Source organism: Morone saxatilis, unplaced genomic scaffold (genome assembly GCF_004916995.1).
Source record: "Morone saxatilis isolate NCDOM2014 unplaced genomic scaffold, NCSU_SB_2.0 Contig19, whole genome shotgun sequence".
In the NCBI taxonomy this organism is placed as follows: domain Eukaryota; kingdom Metazoa; phylum Chordata; class Actinopteri; family Moronidae; genus Morone; species Morone saxatilis.
In genome coordinates this window covers 3,689,196-3,712,302 of record NW_023339751.1, presented here as the reverse complement: position 1 = coordinate 3,712,302, position 23,107 = coordinate 3,689,196, and the positions used below count along the sequence as shown (strand labels likewise).

The window sequence follows — 23,107 nt, the reverse complement described above, 5'->3', positions numbered from 1 at the left end:
AAAGTGACAAAGACGTAGGTACATAAGGGTATTCAGTCTTTTGGATAATTTTCACTGACTCACTACAATGCCAAGAGTAATATTCATGTGGTTGTAGTCATGAAATAAGAGTCACCCAGCTTTTATTTTTATATCTACACAGAGAACTCCAGCCATGGCTCGCTTCGACTTCAGAGCAGAGACTCTAAAGTAAGTGGAAATAATCTGAATATGTGTAGTGTGTTTGTGGGGGTGGAAATGCCATAAACACAACCAATACAACATCAGAAAATACAGCCTTAAAAAGGACGATTGAGCTGACACAGTATCAATAAAATAGTCATTCCAGGAAGGAACACCATTGTAATTTCCTACGCAAAACGAGCCATACGTCACCAAACTCACTTCTTTGTTCCTAGTTGTGAAGATGCAGACATGTGGGACTCAAACATCTCACATTTATCCCCTCTCACTGGAGTTACAACTCAACTCAAGTTACCTTTGATTTGTAATGAATTATACAAAAAATAACAACTATTTTCTTGCTGTAAAATCAGGCATTTTAGGTTGCAACAGTCCCAAAAGAGCCTGTGAAATCCTGGTTGGAATAATAAAAGTACTATCTATCTATCTATCAAGCTCCCACAACAGGTGGTAAAACAAGAATTTATCTCAGCTGTTTTTTACCTGCTTAAATAAATTAAAAAGAGATATTTGTTGGTTACATTACATTATCTAGAGGTGTTAATGATCCTCATGTAGATTTATATACTGTAAAGACCTGGCTGAAGTGATTATTGGCAAAATCATACAATCACAGGAAATAACTGTTTAGAATAGCCGAATAATAATAATAAATCCCACCCAACAGATAGAAGTGGGTCAGCAGGAGATCACATTTACTTCATTTTCATACTGTATAATTGTTCATTTCATGTGATAAACTAATCTCTTTGGGACATTTGTAGGGAGTTACCGTTTCAGAAGGGAGACATTGTCTACATAATTCGACAGGTAGATCAGAACTGGTATGAAGGGGAACATCATGGAAGAGTTGGCATCTTCCCTCAAAGTTATGTCGAGGTATGTGACTCTCTCTTTCTTCACTCACAGTAATTACTCTTCAAACAAGAACAGTTTATCAGTTTTTCACATTTTCCATTAATAGATGTTTTTTTATCGAGGTTCTGGCAACAATTACATATATTTCCATTTTTCATAGTTTCTGGACTGCCTTTATGACACACAAAAACAGCAGGAGTCACAGCTTTAGACACAAAATAAAACACACACACACCACCAGGCTGACATAATTACATTTAAATTACCAGGGTATGATGTAGTTAGTTCCATTGTTAATTAAGTAGAATTAAGTCCAGTCCAGAGGGGTCCACTGTGTCCAAGACGGTTATAAATAGATATTTTATGGGGTTTTTATTCTGCTGCACAGTTGAAATCAACTTGTGTTTTCTACTCAGTCAGTTTTGTTCTTTGTTGCCTTCTTCAGCTCCTTCCCCCCACAGAGAAAGCCCAGCCAAAGAAAAGCGTCCCAGTGCAGGTACTGGAGTATGGAGAGGCCGTCGCCCGCTTCAACTTCACCGGAGACACAGTGGTGGAAATGTCCTTCAGAAAGGTGTGCAGCGATAAATAGTCTTTACAAACTGAAGTGCAACAGATGCTTTTTTTATCATATTTTGTTAACAAAATTCTGAACCTGCAGGGAGAGAGGATCACGCTGATCCGCAGAGTTGATGAAAACTGGTATGAAGGCAAAATCTCAGGCACCAACCGCCAAGGCATCTTCCCCGTCACCTATGTAGAAGTGCAGAGACGACCCCGCGTCAAAAACGGGCTGGACTATCCCGACCCTCCTGTCAGCCAATCTCCACAGCGCAGCACCAACGCTTCTCCTCAGGTAAACACTGGGAGGAGACGTTTATGGATGTAGTGAAACGTTGACCCACATTTTTATCACGACTCTCGTGATACTTTGACACCCACCTTTTAATTTGATTTTTTTTGTCTCATCTTTCATTTCCTTTTCTTCTTCTCTTTGCTTCCATCTTCCTCCTCCTCCCACGTTCCTCTTAAAAGCTGTATCGTAATCGCCTGACCACCTCCCCCTTGCCCCTGCCTCGCTCCCCCCGCCGCTCCGTCTCCCCCGAGGTCCACGCTATCTCCTCTGAGTGGATCTCCCTGACTGTGGGAGGAGGGAGCCCTCCTGCCGCCCCCACTCCTCCCCTGCCGCCGCTGCCCACCGTGTCCTACCGCTGCGGCGAGTACCTGCCCCCGCCCTTCTCCGTCAGCCCCGTGCCTCCCATCACCGGCAGCCCGTACTGCGTCTCCCCTACGGCTTCCCCAGCTGCCTCCCCTCTTCCCCCGCCTTACCCGCCCAGACCCAACTCCACCACTCCCTTCCTCACCTTCACCCCACCCCAGGGAGAGGACTTCCTGCTCTCCCCTCCCTCCTCACGTCTGTCACGCAGCGTGAGCCCCTGTGGCGGGCCGGTGCTGGAGGGCTGGCTGAGGGGGGAGAAGGAGTTGACAGAGGGGGAAGGCGCAGAGGGGGACAGGGGCCACGCAGCCCCGGGCAGCAGGCGAAATAGCCCTGCAGAGGTATATCTTCTGCATGGTGTGTGGTGTTGCATCTCAGGCTCACTCTGAAACAAGGGCTTTTGGCCACAGTTTGATTCCCAAAGCTAGATGTTCGATGGAGTACTGAAGCTGATATTGATGTGTGTGGAAGACGTGACTAACTTTGATTTTTCCTGAAGTTGATTTTAGCCCCATGGAGGGATGAATCTGCTGGTTTTGTGGAGGCAGAATAAGTTAAAACACTGCTCAAGGCTGCAAGTTTGCATGTTGTTGTTGTGTGCGATACTAACACGCCAACGTTTTACAGTGTCTTTCAGTGTGTATACAGTGAGTTTCAGATTTCATAGCAGTAAATGACTGTCAGAGGAGCTATTGTGTTTATATTTCCTGGATTAATTTGAGAGCTCAAGTTTCCTTCCCTTCATAAAATCCAGCATTTGGTTGCATGATGTTGTGGTTCCATGTAGAGGTGTGACAACTCGGATGCCGTTGGAGGCCGAAAGTTTATTTAGGACAGTGACATATTTATTAGTGAGTATTTATAGGTTTCACATGTTGGCTTCTGTTTCAAAAGCTGCTGCGAGGTTGAAATTTCCACCTACAATGAAATGCAACCTGACTGTGACTGACATATGGAAATGTTTACAGCAGGTGGATACGTGGTGGGATCTCTAGAGAGGAAAAGCTTTTATTTTGAAAATGTGCTTGCTGATTGGATGTTTTTGTGTTGCAGTTTGTGAGGAATGAGGCTGACCATCATGGGCGGAGCTCCAGAAGCCCTGTGATGCTGTTTGACATCCAAGATAACAACAATGTTAACTCATTTGCGGTAAGCTGGTACACAGTTCTCCGGACCTTCACTGATGACAATGTATAGCCATCATCTGTTTAACTTTCTTAACCCATCACCTTCAAATACCATTTGACTCACGTCATCTTTAACTCCCATTATGTCTTCTATATTTGTGCTACATGTTGTGAGATATTAGAGAACTATCCTTTCACTGAAACATTTTGGGAAAAAACATATTCACTTTCTGAAAGTTAAAAGAGAAGATCACTCTCATGTCTTAGGTAGCGGACAGTTAGCTGAGCTTAGCATATCATAATGACTAAAAACGGGGAAACTGTTTGCTCAGCTGCATCCAAAACTATTAAAATCCACCTACAAGAACCTCCAAAGCTCATTAATTAAAAGTATAGTTAAGGGCTTTTAAAGAGGTACAGTAGATGGCAGTCAGCACGCTCCATGATCTGCTGTGGACAGGACAGCAGAAAACTTAAAAGAACCTTAAAAGATCAATATACGTTTTAGTTTACACTATATTAAGAATATTTTCACCACTTTGCCTCGCTGTCAGACAGCCTTTTTCTCTCGCACTAACTGTAGGACTTCTGTTTTCCTACACATGAGCCCAATTGTGCAGCGCTCTGTATTACACTGCAGATCAGCTGTTTGGAGCACAAGTGAAACGCCGTCTGGCAGCGAGATAAAGTAGTGAAAATATTATTTCTATATAGCACACACTGACTTTAAGGACCTCATTCAACCCCACTTCATAAAACCCAAAATATCCCTATAACACATTATATCTTGTTGGTTCAATCTGTAGATAACCCAGAGGATTTGGGGAACGATTACTTGGCTGGGCGCGGTGATTTTATCTTGTCATCACCAGAGTTTCCAACTATTAACATTCTGTCCTTTTTGAGGTCTTTATGCTAAGCTAAGCTAACTGGCTGCTGTCTTCAGGTTTCATACTGAGTTGACAGATATGAGAGTGACATCAACCCTCTCATCTTACTCTCAAGCAAGAAAGCGAATACCCAACAGTACTTTTACTCAAAACTATTCCCTTAAGCAGTACCTGTCAGCTTCCCTTTAATACTGAATGTTCATTCTGAGTCGTATCCTGTAAACGAGGTGAACTAATATTTCATGTTTCCTGTCTACATGCTCTCACTCTGGTGTCTTGCCTTTTTCATGCCTTCCCTCGTGGGCTCCACCAACGTCTCCTCTGCTTTTTCTTCCCCCCGGCTTTTAATGGATCACTTCCTTTTCTGCCTTGCTACTCACTGGACCTACCTTCCTGTCACGCCCTTCGCCTCCCCTCCCTCTCTAACTCCTCACCTCCCCACCCTCGACTTCACCTCGGCCTCGACTCTCGGCGGGGCCGCTGTTTTTGTCTTTCTCTGACGACTTCATCTACTACCACTACTAGGAGGCAGTGTGTAATGAGATCTTGAATATAGCTGAGACCTCGGTGAGGTACTGCAGCACCCTGTCCCACCACCCTCATGACTCTGTCCATAGACTACACCCCCACCCCAGTAAACAATCTCTCATCATTTCCCAGCAACCCCAGTCCCACAGCAGCAGTCCGGAGCCGAGCCGTCTCAGTTGTGGAATGTGAGTAAGATCTGTGTTGCAGTTTCACCCACCCTTTTTGATTTGTACAGATTTCACATTTTGTCTCCTCTCGGTGTCGCAAGTTTACCAATTTATTCTCGTGTCCTGCTCCAGTTTCCAGGCTCTGTACAGTTACGTGCCGCAGAATGAGGACGAGCTGGAGCTGCGGGAGGGAGATCTCGTCAGCGTCATGGAGAAGTGCGATGACGGCTGGTTTGTCGGTATGTGTCGCAGCCCTCGGGATAGATTCCTCAGAGGTGCAGTCACACTCACTGTGTCACATTAATCCATATAGGGTTTCTGCAGAATGACAGCAAAGGACTGCATGCTCAGGGCTCCTGGAGAAGTAGATTCATTTTCACCATGTCACATCCTTCCATATAGGGTTTCTAAAGAGTGACAGCAGATGATGCATGCACAGGCCTTGGAATTAATTTTAAATACAGCTAAAATAAGTTATTTTTGTACTAAAATCGAGATAGTTTTATCCATTTTCCTGATTCATGTTTCTCTTTCTTTTTCCTCTACAGGTACCTCAAAGAGGACGAAACAGTTTGGGACTTTCCCCGGGAATTACGTGAAGGAGGTGAAACTGTAAAGATATCTAATCTGGCTGTCTAATCTGACACACGGTTGCCTGTCAAGCTTGGGAAGTCATTACTATCGCGCATGGCTGTTGGTTAGCATAGTAATTTAGCCAGGCGAATACATTTTGTCTGGGAAAGTGAACGGTTGGCCTGAGGTATGTCAAACTGCACGCGGCGGAGACAGAGACAGCTCAATGCCCAGACCTCAGTATGGTGTACACCTTGACCACATTTCACACAATTCGTCCGTCTCCTCATGTGGAAATTCTCTGAGAAAACTTTACCACAAACTAGCTTTTATTGTACAGATAATAGCTTCCATTTTGTCCATGTAATCTACAGTACACAAGTGTTTACGTAGCACCTCAGTGTGGAGGCCGGCAGCAGAGCAGTGTATGGATCAAAGAGTGGATCTTATTACCTGAAGTGGACTTTGGAGGATTCAGAATGTATTTTTATGTGATGTGGGGTTGGAGCGGTTTGTCATGAGCTACCTTTCAGGACCCAGACGTGTTCATCGTGATTAGCTAAGTATGATGCGAACACCATGCATCTCACGATTCAAAGGCGTTTCCCGTCTTTTAGACGTTGCTTCCAAAAGAAAACCTTCAGTGTTTGGATCAACATACCGTACATGTATGAAATTTAATGTGGTGGACAATTTTACTCAGTTTAGATTTGAGAAAATGACCTCCAGAGTTTAAATACTTTAAGCCTTATGTTCGAAGTCTGTTTTACTTTCTGTTACATTCTCTGAATCATCATTAAGTCAGTATTGGTCACTTTTTAAAAACATCACAGCATTTACAACACCCAAAAGCTTTAGGTACCGGTTCAGTATTGCCTTCATTTTCTATCCAAAGGTTGTTATACAACAGTTATTACATAGTCATGTGCATGACGAGAAACACTAAAATGTTGAAGTGTGCTGTTAGCTTCTCTTTTTTTTACCACAGCAACCACAAATACAGGACATGTGTTGCATGTCTGATAAAAGAGAAACTGTGTATATGCACATCCTATATTTTCACAAACTATTTATTTGTCCTTTTTATACCTCTCTGTCAAAATAGAAGTAAACTGTGTTTGCTGATGCCTGTAAGGTAGCTGGTGGTAGACGCCTGTGCTCCAGCGCAACCACAGGACAGGCGTGGTAGCACTTAACTTCCTGTTTGGAAATTTAGGGAGATCCCACCTAACAAAGATAATAGCATATTAATCAGTGATGACACAAAAAAGCTATTAAATGTTTTAAGTAAAGCCAACAAGGTGTCTTAGAAAATAATCAGTGATTTTTAAAAGCATATTGAGATTTTAACCATGCCCTTACTGACAAGATTGTATGTTTTAGCCATGTAAATGTGTACAGAAAACTTTAAGAGGCCTTTCCAAATATGGCTACATATTTTCATATGTAATGAATACAACTTGGGTAGGAATGATTTAAATAATAAGGTCAGCATTAGTCCAGCATGCACTGTAAAATCAATAAGAGATTGACAAATCAAATCGGAGCATGAAACACACACTATATTTGCCGCCTTTAGCTTAAAGAAAACAGAAGTGATGACAGGGTTAACAGACTGATCTTTGAGCTTCAGCAGCTCCCTGATGGAAGATGGTTTTGAATCCTCGGAGTACAAAGTTCCCTCATCTCCAGCACATTCAGATCCTGTAACAGACACCACATGTCAGAGTAGATCGTCCACACGCGCAGTTTGAGAGATGATAGCTATTGTTTTTTTTCCTTGCTTGTGTTTCCATCAAATTCCTCGTTGTCATCAACCGCTACACTGTGCTCATCAATCCTCAGCAAAGGCTGTCAAACAGCACTCAGAGCTTGTTGTGACCTGCTCCGACTACCAGACGGATGCAGTTTGTAGGGCAATCGCTAGAGAAGTATTTTAAAGTCAGTTTAGTTTATATACCAGGAGGACCGAGGTAGCGGGCGATCTGATGCTCCAAGTAGCTGAAGTCGGATCCTTTTTTCCCCAATCCGCACATTTCTAATCAAATCGTGCCAGACTATCGGTGGGCCGACCTTTTAGTGCAACTCTTTATGATCGCCTACAAAATCAGAAACATAATGTGAAGTATTGAAAACAGCAACTCTCACTAGATCTAAAAGTGTATGTTTACTATGTCTTTGTTTGAATGTGTTAGCTACAGTTCAGTGCAGTGACGATGAACCTGATTGGTTTGTGTGTGATATATGAAGTTTAATAATTGATGAAGGACATTAATTTAACAAAATTCAGTAGCAATCAGTGTTTCATCCTCTCTGATGCAGCGGCGTGTCCAGACTTTTTTGACTGGGGTGGGGCAGTGACTTTTGCAGGGGTCATTCCCGATTCATGTAATACCAAAACAGTTTAGGGACTCCCAGTATGCACAAATATTTAAATACAATAGGCAAAATTAACACACTTATACCAGTTAAATTAAAAGAACTGCTACTAGGTTTTGCCTTAAACTGCATGAGATTTGCATAAAGCAGACATGTCTGCAAAGGGAAGACTCATGGGTACCCATATAACCCATTTTCATTCAGATATCTTGAGGTCAGAGGTCAATGGAAGACATTGCAGAGTGGAAGAGGTAAGGATAATAAGGGAGGTACTTGAGGCACCCCAGGCCCCGTCTCTGGACACACCGCTGCTCTGACGTTTGCAGACAAAATCAGGTGTTTCTTCCTGTGCAGATCAAACAGTCAATATAATACACTGCATTCTGGGTTTGCCTGTATAGCACTGACACAATATTCAGGTATTTTGTTACACCACAAAAGCATGTTTTTCCCTCCACTGCTGGCTAAACATTTTTGTTCCTGTGTAACTCCAGCTCCACATGAATGTGCTGATTGGTTGGGAGTCTGTTGGCTTTTTCTTCCCGGACAGAACAAAAGGTCCGCTCCATCTCCAACACGCTATAAATAACAATCACTCATTCAGTCGTAACACAAACTCACTCTAGATTGTTTCTGTGCCCCATAAAACATCACAGGATGTATGAATGTATGAATATATGAATGTGGCCAACGCACACGTACTATGTAAAAAAGAAAACAAACAAATGAACGTGCAGATTATCGAGCGGCATGGCACAGGAAGGATTGTAAATATGTAAAATAAAAAAAATAGACTGCGAGTGATGGGAGCGTCAGATGGAGCTCTCTGTCACTCACAGCCGTTTATTTACCTGAAGGATTTTTTGGCAAAGCACAGAGTGGAGCGTTACCGAGCACAGGAAGTTTGACGTATATGAACATTACGCTGCCATTTGTGAGGATCATAATGCCTTATGTTAGACGCAAAAAAAAAACGTGCCTCATTTTCATTTAATGTTTTTTTTCTTTGGAGTATCACTGAAATGTATCCATGACATATTTAATGTAACCATGGTTTTCCCATTAGTCCTAGTCTCTGTGATGGGAGAACATTTACTAAGAACTTGTCAGTTACTGTGCAAGTACCTAAAAAAGTGTGACACAATGCTTTAACTTAATAATTAATAAACATAAGAATGGTCTAGTTTGATGAGACGCACAACCTGCAACAGGTTTGGTTTGTTTGCTTCAATTTGCAGTGCTGTTACATTGACAATATTAAAATAAAGATACTATACACTGCTGTGACTTCGGTATTATGCAATATTTAATAAACCATTTAAACCATTTTTTGGTGTGTTTTTGATTTCTGGCCAAGATCTGAATGATAGTAGAAGGTAGCAGCTGAAACGAGTAAGTGCAGTTTGTGGTTTTTAAAGGCACAGTTGGAAAATCATGTGATTTAAAGGTGGAACTGCTGGTGAACTGCATATCGTTATCTGATGATCTTTCTTTAATGTAGCACATTAGTTTGGTTACACCCTGAACATTTGTTGAAATGAATGGCACAGGGTGTGAAATAAGACTTCTGTAATGTCAGTGAGATTACTTTAATATCCCCTCCAGAAATGTATTAAGATATACTGTAAAACTTTAATTAAAAGAAGGGTCCCAATCAGACGCAGGTCTCCTGTATTAGATTGGTTTGGCTGCATGGTTTGACAGTAATAGTGGAAGTTCTTTGGATGTATAAAACCTCTTAAAGCTCACCAGCTGCCTCAATCGCCTACACAAATATAAATGTTAACACTTTTCTCAATATGGACAGTCTCCATAATTCAGTTGATCAGTTTATTTTATGGAAATATTGATATTTTATTCAACAGCAATCAATTTTACCAGTATTTCGGATGAGTTTTGTAAAAGAAAAAGGAATTAAAGGGATATTAACTGAAGTTTTACAGTATACAAACACTCTGCTTGGAACAATAAAGTGTGTCTGATGTGTTTAAGTATAATTTTTCATATTAAAACCCTTAAAAAGATTTATTTATTAGTCCTTCTGGACACAAGAGGTCTCCTACTTCACTATAAAGTCCATTCTCAGTGTCTGCATTGGTGGTCTCAAGTTTCTACATCACACAAGTTATTGGACCTTGATTGACTTGCAAACTATTTCTGATGTCACTAATCATGCCTGTAGGCCCCCGCCTCCTTAACATCAGACTTTCAGTGAGCTCAGAGAAACTTTCTAGAAGATGAATGTGAAAACATCCTTCTGGTGTCAAACTCTGCACATCCATCATCCTGCACAGTGAAGCTCAAACATCCGACTGTAGGAAGGAGAAGATAAAACATATTTCTGAGTGGAGGGAGACTTTAAATGTTGGCTGCTCTGTGAGGGTATAAAGCTACAGTAAAATCCCATTAGTGTGATGATGTTGACAGATCAGAAGCACTTTTCACTTCACACTCTTAAGAGCTTCACTTTAAAGCAAACCGTGTCAGAGACTGAGGGCCTGTTAAGGATGCATGTAAGGCCTCCTCCACAAGAAAGGACGTGTTTTCACTCCGTCAGCCTGCCCGGAGCCTTTTTTCTCTCCACTTTCAGCACAGATCCTCTACCAGGAATTTAACTTTTGGGAGCGGCACATTCCACATCCTGGGATTTAGCTCTACCATAAATGGTAAGCTTGCATATAACAGATGACGTACTGGCAGGCCGACATCCCTAAAGCAAACACTGGAGCTCCTCCGAGAGGAGCCAAATGTGAAGAGGGATCACTCTGCTCTGGTTTCATCAGAGGTTCAGTTAGTAAAAGGAGTAAAGCTGCATTTAAGTGCTGTATTTTAACTGGTATTACTCATATAAAAACTCCAAATTCACTTAAGTTTATTCAGCTGCTACGAAAGGTTTTTATCCAGACTTGATCCTGGAAGCGAGGAGGTTAAATAAGATTGTAGATTGGAGTTGCTCTGTGATACAACAAACAAAAAGCTAATGGTTTTTTTTATGTCTGTGATGTAAATGATTTATTCTCAGTTTAAAGGAAGATCTTTTCCTTATTGTCAATAAATCCCATTTTAAAAAAGACTTTCCCTTCAAAATGAGCCACAAATGTATTGTTCCAATGCTTTTTTAAAGGCTTAAAATGTGCATTTTTAGCATGTTTTTATCCAAATCGGAGTAAACCAGGATTTGTTGGGAACTATTTTCATTTGCAGTCCTGCAGATTAATACACATTCAGTGCTCTGGTAAATATTTACAGCAGCAGGACGTGTTTGTGTATTAAGGGAACAATGTGCCTGAATTGGACCAAAAAAAAATTCTACACAACTTAACCATAATCATTTGCCCTTTTTTCATCATATTTAACAAGGACATTTTCTGTGCTGTTTTCTGAGCGGGGGCGGGGTTAGGTGTTTTAATCAATGCATCTTAATATTTAGTAGTTTTTTTTGGACTTTTAAGCTATAAAAGATCTTGGTGACCTTAACATGCCTACACTCAACAGAGGTGGAGGTACTCAATAAGAAGTAATGATCCTGTCCCAGAATACCTGTGAGTACTGGTCCATTTCAGACACTGAGGGAACTATGTTTGTGTTTCTAATAAGCTTTATTATGCTTTCAATTGTTGTTTTTGGTCTTTTAATAAAAATATGACACATAAAAAGTTTGTTTCTGTCGACCTGCAGTTCTGACTTTGGCCTCTGAGACAAAATCACCTCACACACACACACACACACAGACACACACATATATATATATATGACAGAGTGATCCATTTTCACAACACACGATCTTTTGTGCTCTCACTTATCAGCGAGGAAACTTCAAAATCTATTCGTCCAACTGTAACCTGAGGGTCCTCCCCCTCCTCCGCCGCTGCAGAGACAGGCTCCAGCTCCTGGTTATCGATCTCTGCACATGTCATAAAGGCGGTGAGGAAGTGAGCCGAGTGGTCTGAGACAGATCTTTAAACTCATTAACAGTCGACTTCTTGTTCTTGTTCTTGCTCTTGTTTGTAACGTTATGCCTCTGCGGGTAGTAGTGCAGGGTCCCGGGCCCTGGGGCTTCAGGCTGGTCGGGGGAAAGGACTTCGAGCAGCCGCTGACTATTTCCCGGGTAAGTTTTTTACTTTGAGCCGCTTCATTGTAACTCAGGTTAACCACACCTGAGCTTGTCCCGACGATACTTTCACCTTCCTGTCGACTTTACTGAGAAGAAACTGATAGAAATAAACATATAAACATATAAAGATGTAAATAAGAGTGTAATCTAACTCAAGCCAGTGGCAGCTATTGTTACAGTGTCGGCATGTTGTTACTTTACTTTCTGTTAATTTATAGTCTAATGTTTCAGTTGGAGCCTTTATATTGATACATATTAGAAAACAAAATGAGGTTTTATGTTGTTTGAGAGCTTTTTTTAGTGAATTTATGTCTTTTTTTATGTAACAGTAAGCTGTAGTGTGCCGGTTAACCCAGACAATAGCCGGATTATATCGGTATTTCATGTCTACATACTTTCTTATCTACTCTGGCTCTCATATTTGATCTCTGAGTCCTTACTTCAAATTAAAAGCATACTATGGAGGAAAAAGGGGGCCAAGTGCAATAATCAAATCACAGAAGTTGATAAAAAGGTAAAATGTGTGTTAAATAGCACCATAAAGAGGCTGCAGAGATTAGAGAGTACAAATCTTGTGCTCCAACAGTAAGACAACATGTTTGTTTGGCTTCAATAAAGGTAATTTCATCAAAATATTCACAATATGATAGTTTTTTTGCCATTTCCTGAAGCCCTAAAAGAAAATCTAAACTTTATCATCACCTCCCTGGAGCCCCTAAACCCTCTTTGAGAGCTTTTGTTATGGTGTTTCTTTACACCAGCGTGGTGTTCATTATGTAAAGCTGTATTAGTGGGGCTGTACAGCGCTTCATTCATTTATTTAAATAACTAGTGTCTCCATTTATCGTCTCTTTTTCATCTTTATGTATATTTTTCTATGTGTTGTTATGCACCAATAGACTGAACCTACTTGGCAATAAAACTGATTCAGGCCATATAATACGTATCACTATACAGAGGGTACAGTTCAATATATTGTGATATATTGCAATTTTTAAATACATGAGCATGAAATCTAAGTTTAAAAACACTACATTACTTTTTTAATGCAACTAGAACAGGCTTAGGATCTATATTTGTATTTATCTCTATCCAACACACAGCCCTCAGTTTACAACACTGCTATCAGTGGGGGGGGGTTAAACACAATAATCAATACAGTGTTTTTGATTAGACATCATACATACATGTCTGTGTGACACTCCTGTAACAGTAATGGATCAGAATATGGCTGTCCACTGTGTACTTTGCCTGAGTGGAGGCAGACGCTCCTGGTGTAAATGTTGTTACAGTGGTCTGCCCACCATGGAAAAGTGATTAGGAGTTCCTGGACGGTGCCAGACTCCCCCTCGCTCTCTCTCTGCTTCGAGCCTTTATCTTGGACAGAGTGTCTGCTGCCCTCGAGGCAACTCTCTGAAAACACCTCTGTGCGAGTGGCTTTGCCTGTGTGTACTGTAAATAATGAAATGTGGGTAAAGGTCCTTGAAGGACACAGTCGAACAACACAGCAGTAGAATTAAGATCTGATTAGAAAAGACGCTTTAAGACCATAAGGTTATACCTGACTGCGAAGCAAAGCTGTGGTCTCTACATGTTCTTGGTTCAAGTAAATAGATATAGAAGTAAAGCTTCTTCTATCCAAGCTCAAATATAACCAAAGAAAGATTCTGTTTTTAATCTATTATGTCTCCTGTGTTGTAGGTCACCCCTGGGAGTAAAGCTGCACAGGCCAACCTGTGTATTGGAGACATGATCCTGGCCATCGACGGAGAGCCGACAGAGAACATGACTCACTTGGAAGCGCAGAACAAGATCAAGGGGTGCATAGAGGAGATGGTGCTCTCCGTAGACCGGTAGGTTTGTATTTGTAGCAACATGCGTTGGTCTGATCTGCATAGCCGCGGGCCTCGAAGGACGCTGAGTAATACAAGACAGTTCCGCCGCAATCCAGGTGTTCAGACAGTCATGTCGTGTTTATTCATTGTTTTTGAAGAGTGAGTCTGTGCTTTGTTTTCGCTGAATTGTTAAGTTTCGAGAAGTGAATGTGTGCTGAGCGGTGGTGTAATTCTGTGTCACGTCGGCGCATTACATCATAAAGTTACGGATGATTTCATGCAGCAGGGATGTTGAAATGGATTCAGAAGGCAGGTTGAAGCAAAAGTGTTTGTTCAAATTAGGAGGGAATGTGTTGAACGCAGGCGGGGTGGGGTAAACTTTTGAGGAAGCCGAGCAGAAGAATTTACCTGCGAGGGCTCTGTTGCGTTCAGGTTCATGTGCGGCCATACAGGAAAACACACCCAGAAGCAGAAAAAGAAAAATGTGTATGGTTATGTAAATCATTTTAAAACCATATTTCTGATGACTTCTTGTCCCCACCTCTCTTCTGCAGGTCAGAAACTAAAATGTGGTCACCGCTTGCATCTGAGGAAGGGAGGACACATCCATACAAGATGAATCTTGCATCAGAGCCCAAGGTGTGTGTCTGCTGTCTCAACATCACAGCTGCTTGTAGGACTTTTACATTTCCTTCCTTTTTAGATTGAAATCAGGGGAAATCCCATTTACAGGTAGCCATACACTTTCTGGAAGTCTGCACATTCCTTTCCCACTGCGCCCAAAAAGCCTTGTGGGTTTTTTTTTCTTGATCCTGCCAACGATGAAGTCATTGTTTACTTCCCAACAGGAGGTTTCCTAGGAGACGGTAGTTTTATCAGCCAAGCTCTGACGCAACCCTCAGTTCCTGACCACTCTGACTGGAAAGTTGAGGCCAAAGTGTGAATTCATGTAGGAAATTGTGTGATGTGTCTCAGGCTGTGTGTGTTTCACAGATGTTGCATTTTTCTCTCACACACACAATAACACGTGTTTCAAACGCTTGTCACTTTTGATGCCTCTTCACCTTTAAGCCATGGCTTCGTACTTTTTAGGCTGCTATAACATTGGTCTAGGCTGGAGTTGTCTGTTCCTCCTTTGTGTAAGTTAACTTTGCTCGCAGACGACTCTCAAGGGAATTCTGCAATTTAAAATGTCAGATGCTTGAAGCATGAGCTATATTTGGAGGCATTTCCGTGTTCCCGCTGCGAAGCATGAGCTAGATTTGGTGGTATTTATGTGCCCACTTTGATGGCATGCCAGTGTCGTGACGTGCTTGTCTTTAAAGACCGTTAGCTGTAATTAAGGCATAATCCGTAGTCCTACATTATCCCGTTAAATTATGTGTGACTTTGAGTCAAACTATATGTTGTTCTTTTTTGACGTTTTTAAGTTGAGTTCTCAAAGTCTGCAGTTGCAACATTATTGAATTCATTTCTGAAAACACTAGAGGTTGGGTGTTTTCATGTGTTGAGTAATGATAATAACTAACATGATAGCAGCTGCAGGTTCTTACATGTGCAAACCTCAAAGTAAAAGTTCATCTGAAGGCGTCAAAAAAAGACCACCATTGTATCAAGGTTGGCTCTACAGGAGCGTTTGCATGTTTCCGGCAGCGTGAGTTCTTTCACAAACCTGGGACCAGAAGTATAAACAATGTGTCTCTTCCCACACATAGACTTTTATTTAAAGAGGAAGAGTTTTATACATCTGGCTCTTGATACCTGCACTTACCACCTTGTTGCTTGGTCACTCACAAAAAGCTAAACGGTACAATTTTACGTTCATTTTCACAGGAGGTGAAACACATCGGCTCGACCCACAACAGGAGTGCTCTGCCGTTCACCGGCTTTGGCTCCAAAGTTGTGACCAACCAGTACAACAGCCCCTCTGGTCTCTACTCTTCAGAGAACATCAAGGACTTCAACTCAGCTGTGGACGAAGTTAAAACCTTGGCGACTGCTAATGAGCCCAGCACCAAGTAAGATAAAGCCTGAAATGACCCCACTTTAGCCCCGTCCCGAGTCCAGGCTGGATCCCAAGGGGGGGTCAAGATTAAGTCAAGACAGACCCCAAAACAAATGCGGTGGTATTAATGAGCTTTAGACAAAATGTAAAAGGATTGCATATTGAATTTTAGACTTCCAGTGTAATATAATAACCATAATTTCTGCTACACACTTCACAGCCCTGTTCTCAATCGTCTATTAAAGACACGAGCGGTGTTCAGTTAGTTGCAATCTGCAACTTCACCGCTAGATGCCACTAAAATCCTGCGCACTGGTCCTTTTTTTTAATTATATCAGTATCAATAATCTGGCTATTTAAAGCTCCATTGTTGCTTTAGATGAGTGATATGTTCCTCACAGAGGAAGCCCCAGACAGCGTCCTGTGGTTATTGTGGTTTTAACAGGGCGTGTGTCTTTGTTGGAGGCGTCATCACAAAGGTTAGATCAAAACTTGACACAATGCCTCTCGATGGATCTTTTATTCAGTGCACTGTATGACCATAATTACAGTCACTTTATTATTAATAACCGTCATGAAAACAGTCTGGTTTCATTATCATGAGTCTGCAGCTTCTTAACTGAGTTTCCAGACAGTGTGGAGTATTTTTTCCCTATATAGTTCACCTTCAATGACTGAATGCTTTGCTATAAAACTTGTAGTGACTCACGGCGTATATGTAAGTTCTCTGTGGCTCTTACTCGGCTCTGTTTCTCCTCTACTTTGTAAAATCCAGTGTGTCAATATACCATCACCTGAGAAATGAGAGAGCAGGTCAAAGTTTAACAACACGCTCCACTCCCCTCGAAGGTTGCTTACATGCTTTAAAAGCTTAATGTTCGACTTAGGACGCCTGTTTTTTGTTGTGTATTACTTATGTTTCACAGTCTATTTGATCAATTTATCTCCAATTATATAACATGATTAGTACTTTTTCTCTTTGAAGCTACTTTTTTACTGCACACACTCCTCAGGAAAAACATTCAAAAGAGCCAAAAGAGCTCCAATGTTAAAGTCTTAAAAGAAAGGATCACAATGCCTGTAAGAATCAATAATTTTATTGATTGAAAGCACTCTCCTATAGATCACTGATAGGTCAGCTTCTAACTGCTGAAATAAGCTGATTCTCAGTGGATTTTTGATTTGTTTGCTCAGCAAAAACTGAGCTTGCAAGATTTAGGCCATCGCCCAAAAGTCTGGAAGGTGTCTTTATAGGTCAAAACTCCAGCAACACTTGTATTAAATAGAGCAACTTTACTGTTAGACCAACAATAAAGTGGTTCTATTTACTATTATACACTACACCCGCTTCTATGTCTTTACAAAACATCAGTAATGTGGATATGATGGCCAAGCAGGTAGAAGTATTCACTCTATTCAGCTATAATAGTGCTGAACAGTATGACCAAACAGTTGTATCACAGTATTTTTTGATTTTTTTGCATGTCAGGGCCTTTTTATGTCAGATTTATATTGCCCTCATTCTACTGTCAGCAGTGCACAGAACATAAAAATATTTTATTTCATCATGTATATAGTGAGGACTTGTTCTTGGCCCCACAAAATGAAACCATATATGAAGAAACAGTTGCAGAATGTCAACAATTTTTATTGTGCAAACTGCAATGTAGTAAAAGCAGAACTTAAACAATGCTTTGTAACTTTGAAACAGTTGTATAAACACTATAAACTGACTAAAATACTCAAAGTATTTAAGTATTCAGAGATATTTCTAAACTGTTCTTTTGCACAACAAACATGAGTAACAGCAGTATATCGCCCAGCACTGAGCTATAGTCAAGTATCACTTAAAGCCGCCTTTAAAACCAGGAAAAGGATGATGGTATAAGACAATGTTGAACTATAAGAGAAGTGAAAATGAGACAAGAGGCACAAAAGAAGCTAAGGTTTTGTGATCTCTTGGACTTTTACAGCCACACTGTGTATCAACATCAGGAGTAAATGGAAGAGATGAGGTGTTTCTCTCCTGAGGATGTTTTATGCGTCCTGTGACTCCTGCAGACCTATTTTAAATGCTCACACTTGCTTTGCAGAGCTCCGTTAGATCCATCGCAGAAGCGGCCGCCTGTAGCAGCAGATTCGGAGGTTTACAAGATGCTGCAGGAGAACCAAGAGTCTGACGAGCCTCCTCGACAGTCGGCTTCATTCAAAGTGCTTCAGGAGATTCTGGAGACAGGTACAACGCCCGGTTATTACTCACAGCTTCCTCAAAGGGTGATCAGGGGTTTCTCTTTTACAATGTGGAGCTTTGGGGCATGTTTCATTTTTAATTAGATAACAGATTGATTAGTTGTTTTTTGGTTTTGTCCTGATATCCTGATAAAAAGAGCCAGTGAAACCTCAAAAAGTTTAAGTTCTGTGTCAATCTGTGTGTGTTTATAGGTGACTCTGATAAACCGTCAGGGTTCAGGAGCGTGAAAGCACCTTCAACAAAGATGGGATCATCTGTTGGGAACACAGACAAGTTACCTTCCTGTGACAAATGTGGATCCGGGATTGTGTAAGTATTTTATGGTTCCTTAGAAGGGTTTGACAGATCACGTTTGTTGTGCAGCTCTGAGGAAGTGCACCAGAGTCATTTATGGCTTCAACTGAATCCAAACCTCAAATATCGGCTCACATCTGCATTCAGTGAAACCTGCTCTTTATCTTTGTGCTTTTACACTCAGAAACGTTCACATTGTGACACAATGTTGTGACGCAGCACAAGGGCAGCAGAGGTGTTGTTTCTGGTTGGAGTTTGTCTCCACCTTGTGGCAGGATTTAAGTAAAGCACATACCTCACATATCAGCTTCTTCTCTGACAGCCCTGTTGCTGCCTTGAAGTTTGACATGTTAGTGGATTTCCCCCCAAACCTATTCTGTAATTTAAAAAAAAAAAAAAACTTAGTACAGTACATCTGTATCATTTAAGATTAACAAACATTTTTACATATACGTACACATTGCATAGTACAGTGAAAAAGAGGGTATCCAGCTCACTTAATAGTTCACATACATTATGGGTTAAGAGATTATGTATTCTACTTAAGAAGTTAGAAACATATCTGTACTTTTAGTTGAGATTCTCTTACGAGGGGTGTAATGATCTATTGCTTTGGATCAAAACTGAAACAGTATCAATAGCTATAAACTCTGTGCAGCACATCAGTTTCAGGCTTTGTATTGGAACTATGTTAAACTGCATCGTCACTATCAAATAAATAAACTCACATCTGAAAATATCTATCCACCTCATCATCTTTAAGATATGCCTTTATTTTGAAATTCTCATGTTATACTGTGTAGGGCGATCAGATCCCAACAAACCAAATGTGTGGTCACACGTAGTTTACCAGTCTTTGATGTAGCTGCATTTCCTTTTTCTTTGTGGTAGTTTCAATCATATTCCGCCTAAAACTGCAGAGCTTGTGACTTTGTGGTGAATGTTCGCTGTTGAACGCAGCGTAAGAGTGCTCTTGACCCACGTGTGTACAGTTTGAGTCACATTAAAAAAAAAAAAAGCTGTGACTTTTTTAAAACTATAGTGAATCAATATGTGAGACACATAAAGTGGAGCACCTGGTCACCGTTTCCATCCACCAACATTTCTCCCTTCCTGAATATTCAAACTAGCCCCAGGCACATAATGGCCGACGGCCAAGAAAAAGACTGAGGGTATGTGAATATATTTTGGATATCGGAGAAAGTACAGTTTAACAGATGAAGCGCAAACCACATGCAAACAGCACCATTACAAGATAAAATACTCAGGAAGTACAAATCTGTTCATCCTCATGTCTGATGCCACCTCAACAGCTTTATTTTACAAAAACTGAACCACAAGAAGGTCTTTTTCTCTCTTTATTGAAAATAATAGATTGTTTCTCATTTAAAAGTCATATAGTCAGTAATTAAATCATTGTCCAATCATATCTTAGTTAGTGTTTGTGAGTTCTGATTGTGTTCATTTGGCAAATCGATATTGATCTCATATTGATTTGTGTGTGTGATGTGGAAGAACTCGACTGGTGAGACAGACTTCATCACCACCCGTCAGTGCTGGACCTCACTAATGCTCTCGTGGCTGAGTGCGAGTAAATCCCTGCAGCCAGGTTCAGACATTTCTTGGTAAACCTTTCCAGAAGATTTGAGGCTCTTAAAGCAGCAGATTTATGCCCATTGTTTCCCATTAATCGCTCTGATTATCTGGCATTTTGAGATAATCAGCACAGGAAATTGGGAGTTTTGGGAAAGTTCTATAACTCTCCTGCATCCTGCAGTAAACGTTTGCCTAAATTTCCTCACTCACCGTCGTCTTTTTTCCCTAAATGACAGCAAAACTAATCTAAAACCGTTACTGGCTAGTGTTTTATTCATATTATGTCATAATAATGCAGTTGAATGATGTAACTTCTGACATTCTGTAACCCAGTTTCCCTTAAATACAGCATAAACCAATGTATTTTTCTGTTTTATTAACTAATATAAATTCCAGGTAAAACATGTTACCTGTTAAAATAAGCATGTATATTAGATTGTAATGTGCACAGAATAAAGGAATCATACATGACTTTCCTTTGTGTTGATATTGGCATTATAGATCAGCCATCGGTCACCCTGCTCACTATTCAGTCGTCCACATACTTTTCTCATCATTTAAATCCAGTTTATGAATCAATGTCTGGATAAACTTGTAGTTTTGTGTTGATGGAGCTGAATGTGATGTTTGTATCTCTGCTTTCAGGGGGATGGTGGTGAAGCTGAGGGACAAGTTCCGTCACCCCGAGTGCTACACCTGCACGGACTGCGACATCAACCTGAAACAGAAGGGACATTTCTTTGTGGAGGACCAGATTTATTGTGAGAAGCACGCACGCGAGCGGGTGACTCCGCCTGAGGGCTACGACGTGGTCACCGTCTTCCCCAAGTAGAGCGCCCCGCTGAGCTCCGCCTCGGACTGCACGCCACGATGGAGATCGACACCACGACATGATCCAGGACCTCGCAGCAGTTTAGCTCATGCTACTCCAACGACTTCTCTCTCGCATTGCGCTTCAGTACAGTCACTGGTAGGCAGGACCATAAAGAACCACATCTTTGAAAAATGTTGATTTGCACATTAACTTTGGCATCTACGAAAGAAAAATTGATGAATACTACGAGATGATGGCATTCATTTTTTCACTCCCTTAAAAAAAAAAAGAAAAAAGTTTTCCATTTGAATGACAGCCACTGTGTTTATGTAATATTTGTCTTTGTACGTGTTCATTATGTTCTTTTTTTGAATCATGGAAAGTACTTTTCACCCCAAGAGACGTGTTTTCTAATGTTTTTATTAAATAAATAGACCTCTATTATGCATCAAAAAATAGCTCAAAAACACATTTGAATACCAAATAAATATTTTTAGCTCAAACAAATGATCTCGTCTTCCTAAATTATTGATTGTGCTTCGTGGTGTTTTGTTTTGTTTTTTTGTGAAAGAGTGCAACATGGTGATGAAATCCCCAACTTGCAGTTATGGCTTCCTTTTGGAAAGGTGATCAGATTCTGGTTTGTGACTCTTTAAACAAATCAATGGACACTGAAGGTAGAAAATGCTGCTGCACTGCTCTGCATGGGCGGAAGCTTGGTTATCTCTCTGGCCAATTAGGATTCAGTCAGTGATGTCACTGCAGGTGTTTTTGACCTTGCTCTGACATCATCTGGTTCAGGTTTAAAGGTCCAGCCCACAGAGAGCAGCTCTGGACATGTGGGCAGATAAAGATGGATATGTTACAAGTGATCAGTGCCAAGTGTTGTTGAGATCATTCCCACCACCGAATGAGGTGAAATAAAAGGTAACGGGGATAACACTGGACTGGTCTGATATAATCTTACAGTTCACCTCATGAGCTGATGTGTAACAGTCAGCTGAGGTCACACAACCAGGGGACGACACTGAGTCCCACTCTGCGGATGAGACACTCGTCGGGCTGCACAGATCCGACCCCACCGGCAGGTACTCCGGCGGGTGCCCGGCCATGCGCAGAGTCTCGGTCAGAGCCCAGATGTAGTTGTGGGCAAAGCGCAGAGTTTCGATCTTGGTCAGCTTCGTGTCTTCGGGCAGTGCCGGCAGGATGCTCCTGAGCGCGTCCAGAGCGGAGTTCAGGTTGTGCATCCGGTGGCGCTCCCGATCGTTTGCCTTCATCCTGCGCCTGCCGGACTTCTCACACCTGGTTCTGAGTTTTAGGTTTTCCCCTCCCAGGAAAGTCGGTGGTTTTCGAGGGAAAGTTTCACTGGAGTCTTCCGAGGTGTCACCGGCCTCATTCGCGGGGCTGCGAACAGAAAACCTGCCGAGCGCCACTGCCCCTCTGGATGTGCGCAGGTCACAGGGGGCGCACCGCACTTTAGGAGACATCCTGTGCAAACAGAGTTAAATATAATAAAAACTGTAGCATAATCATATTTTAGAGGAGTTTGCAATCAGGGAAATATTAAATAATGTCAAGAATCATTTAATCTCTAAACTCTCTCTCTCTAAAGTCTTTTTTAAGCTTCAGAATCTGAAAATCACATTTTCCAAACTCATTAATAAACTCTCCAAACATTTTATTAATCTGTGCTGAAATCATTTCACTTATTTACTGTGCAGATTTTTGCCTCTTTAACTGGTTTAAGTAATAAAAGGAGGCAGAATAAACTCCACTATCTAGAAAATCTGGATAAGATCACAACTTGATTTAAAAACAAACTTGAGCCGGATGGATATATTTGCACTCACTTGACAGGTGATGCTCGGATAAAGAGGCAGCCAGTTGTCCTTGTTAATCCTCTCTTTTAGCTGGAGGCAGCAGACACTATATGTGCAGCTGACAGTGAAGGATGGATGCGCATCTCCCTTATTTTATATGGCCTTTATCTTATCTTTTTGCGCGGTGGGCGCCTGAATCAACAGCGCCTGTCAAGTGGCCAATCAGCTTCCAGCCAGCGCGTCCTTCACTCTCTCCCCCTCTCCCTCTCATTCTTCACTCTGCTGTATTTTCTTTGTGTATTCTTTGTAATTTTCAATCAAATCCATGTGTGTGGTAAAGTGTCATACATCTGTGCCATGGTTTAACAATAACCATATTTTACAGCCTGAGTCAGATTTAAACTTTATTTCTAATATCAAACATTAAAATAAGTTTGACTGGAGGCAATATTTCAAAATC

The 23,107-nt window shown here is 41.3% G+C and overlaps 2 protein-coding genes across 2 annotated transcripts in view; both read left to right on the top strand.

Moving 5' to 3' along the window:
- The window catches only part of LOC118329469 (sorbin and SH3 domain-containing protein 1), a 42,022-nt gene extending 32,776 nt beyond the window's left edge, over window positions 1-9,246 (top strand). The window contains exons 20-28 of the mRNA XM_035663674.1: window positions 143-189; window positions 948-1,062; window positions 1,487-1,612; window positions 1,700-1,894; window positions 2,074-2,595; window positions 3,308-3,403; window positions 4,797-4,984; window positions 5,099-5,205; window positions 5,515-9,246. Of these exons, the coding sequence (XP_035519567.1) occupies window positions 143-189; window positions 948-1,062; window positions 1,487-1,612; window positions 1,700-1,894; window positions 2,074-2,595; window positions 3,308-3,403; window positions 4,797-4,984; window positions 5,099-5,205; window positions 5,515-5,582 (1,464 nt within the window). The 3' untranslated portion in view covers window positions 5,583-9,246. The remainder of the gene's footprint in view (window positions 1-142; window positions 190-947; window positions 1,063-1,486; window positions 1,613-1,699; window positions 1,895-2,073; window positions 2,596-3,307; window positions 3,404-4,796; window positions 4,985-5,098; window positions 5,206-5,514) is intronic.
- A 2,519-nt stretch (window positions 9,247-11,765) lies between these two features.
- pdlim1 (PDZ and LIM domain 1 (elfin)) lies at window positions 11,766-21,334 on the top strand. Its single transcript, XM_035663928.1, has 7 exons — window positions 11,766-12,026; window positions 13,734-13,885; window positions 14,422-14,506; window positions 15,701-15,885; window positions 17,966-18,108; window positions 18,315-18,432; window positions 20,659-21,334. Exons 1-7 carry the CDS (start codon window positions 11,934-11,936, stop codon window positions 20,843-20,845), a joined length of 963 nt encoding a protein of 320 aa, XP_035519821.1. The 5' UTR covers window positions 11,766-11,933; the 3' UTR covers window positions 20,846-21,334.
- The last annotated feature ends 1,773 nt before the right edge of the window (window positions 21,335-23,107 follow it).

What these genes read in the sequence shown, in the direction of transcription:
- pdlim1 (XM_035663928.1), top strand. Translation starts at nt 11,934, where the DNA reads ATGCCTCTGCGGGTAGTAGTGCAGGGTCCCGGGCCCTGGGGCTTCAGG. An exon ending in ATCTTGCATCAGAGCCCAAG is followed by an intron (nt 14,507 to 15,700) that starts GTGTGTGTCTGC and finishes TCATTTTCACAG; the next exon opens with GAGGTGAAACACATCGGCTC. An exon ending in TCAGGAGATTCTGGAGACAG is followed by an intron (nt 18,109 to 18,314) that starts GTACAACGCCCG and finishes GTGTGTTTATAG; the next exon opens with GTGACTCTGATAAACCGTCA.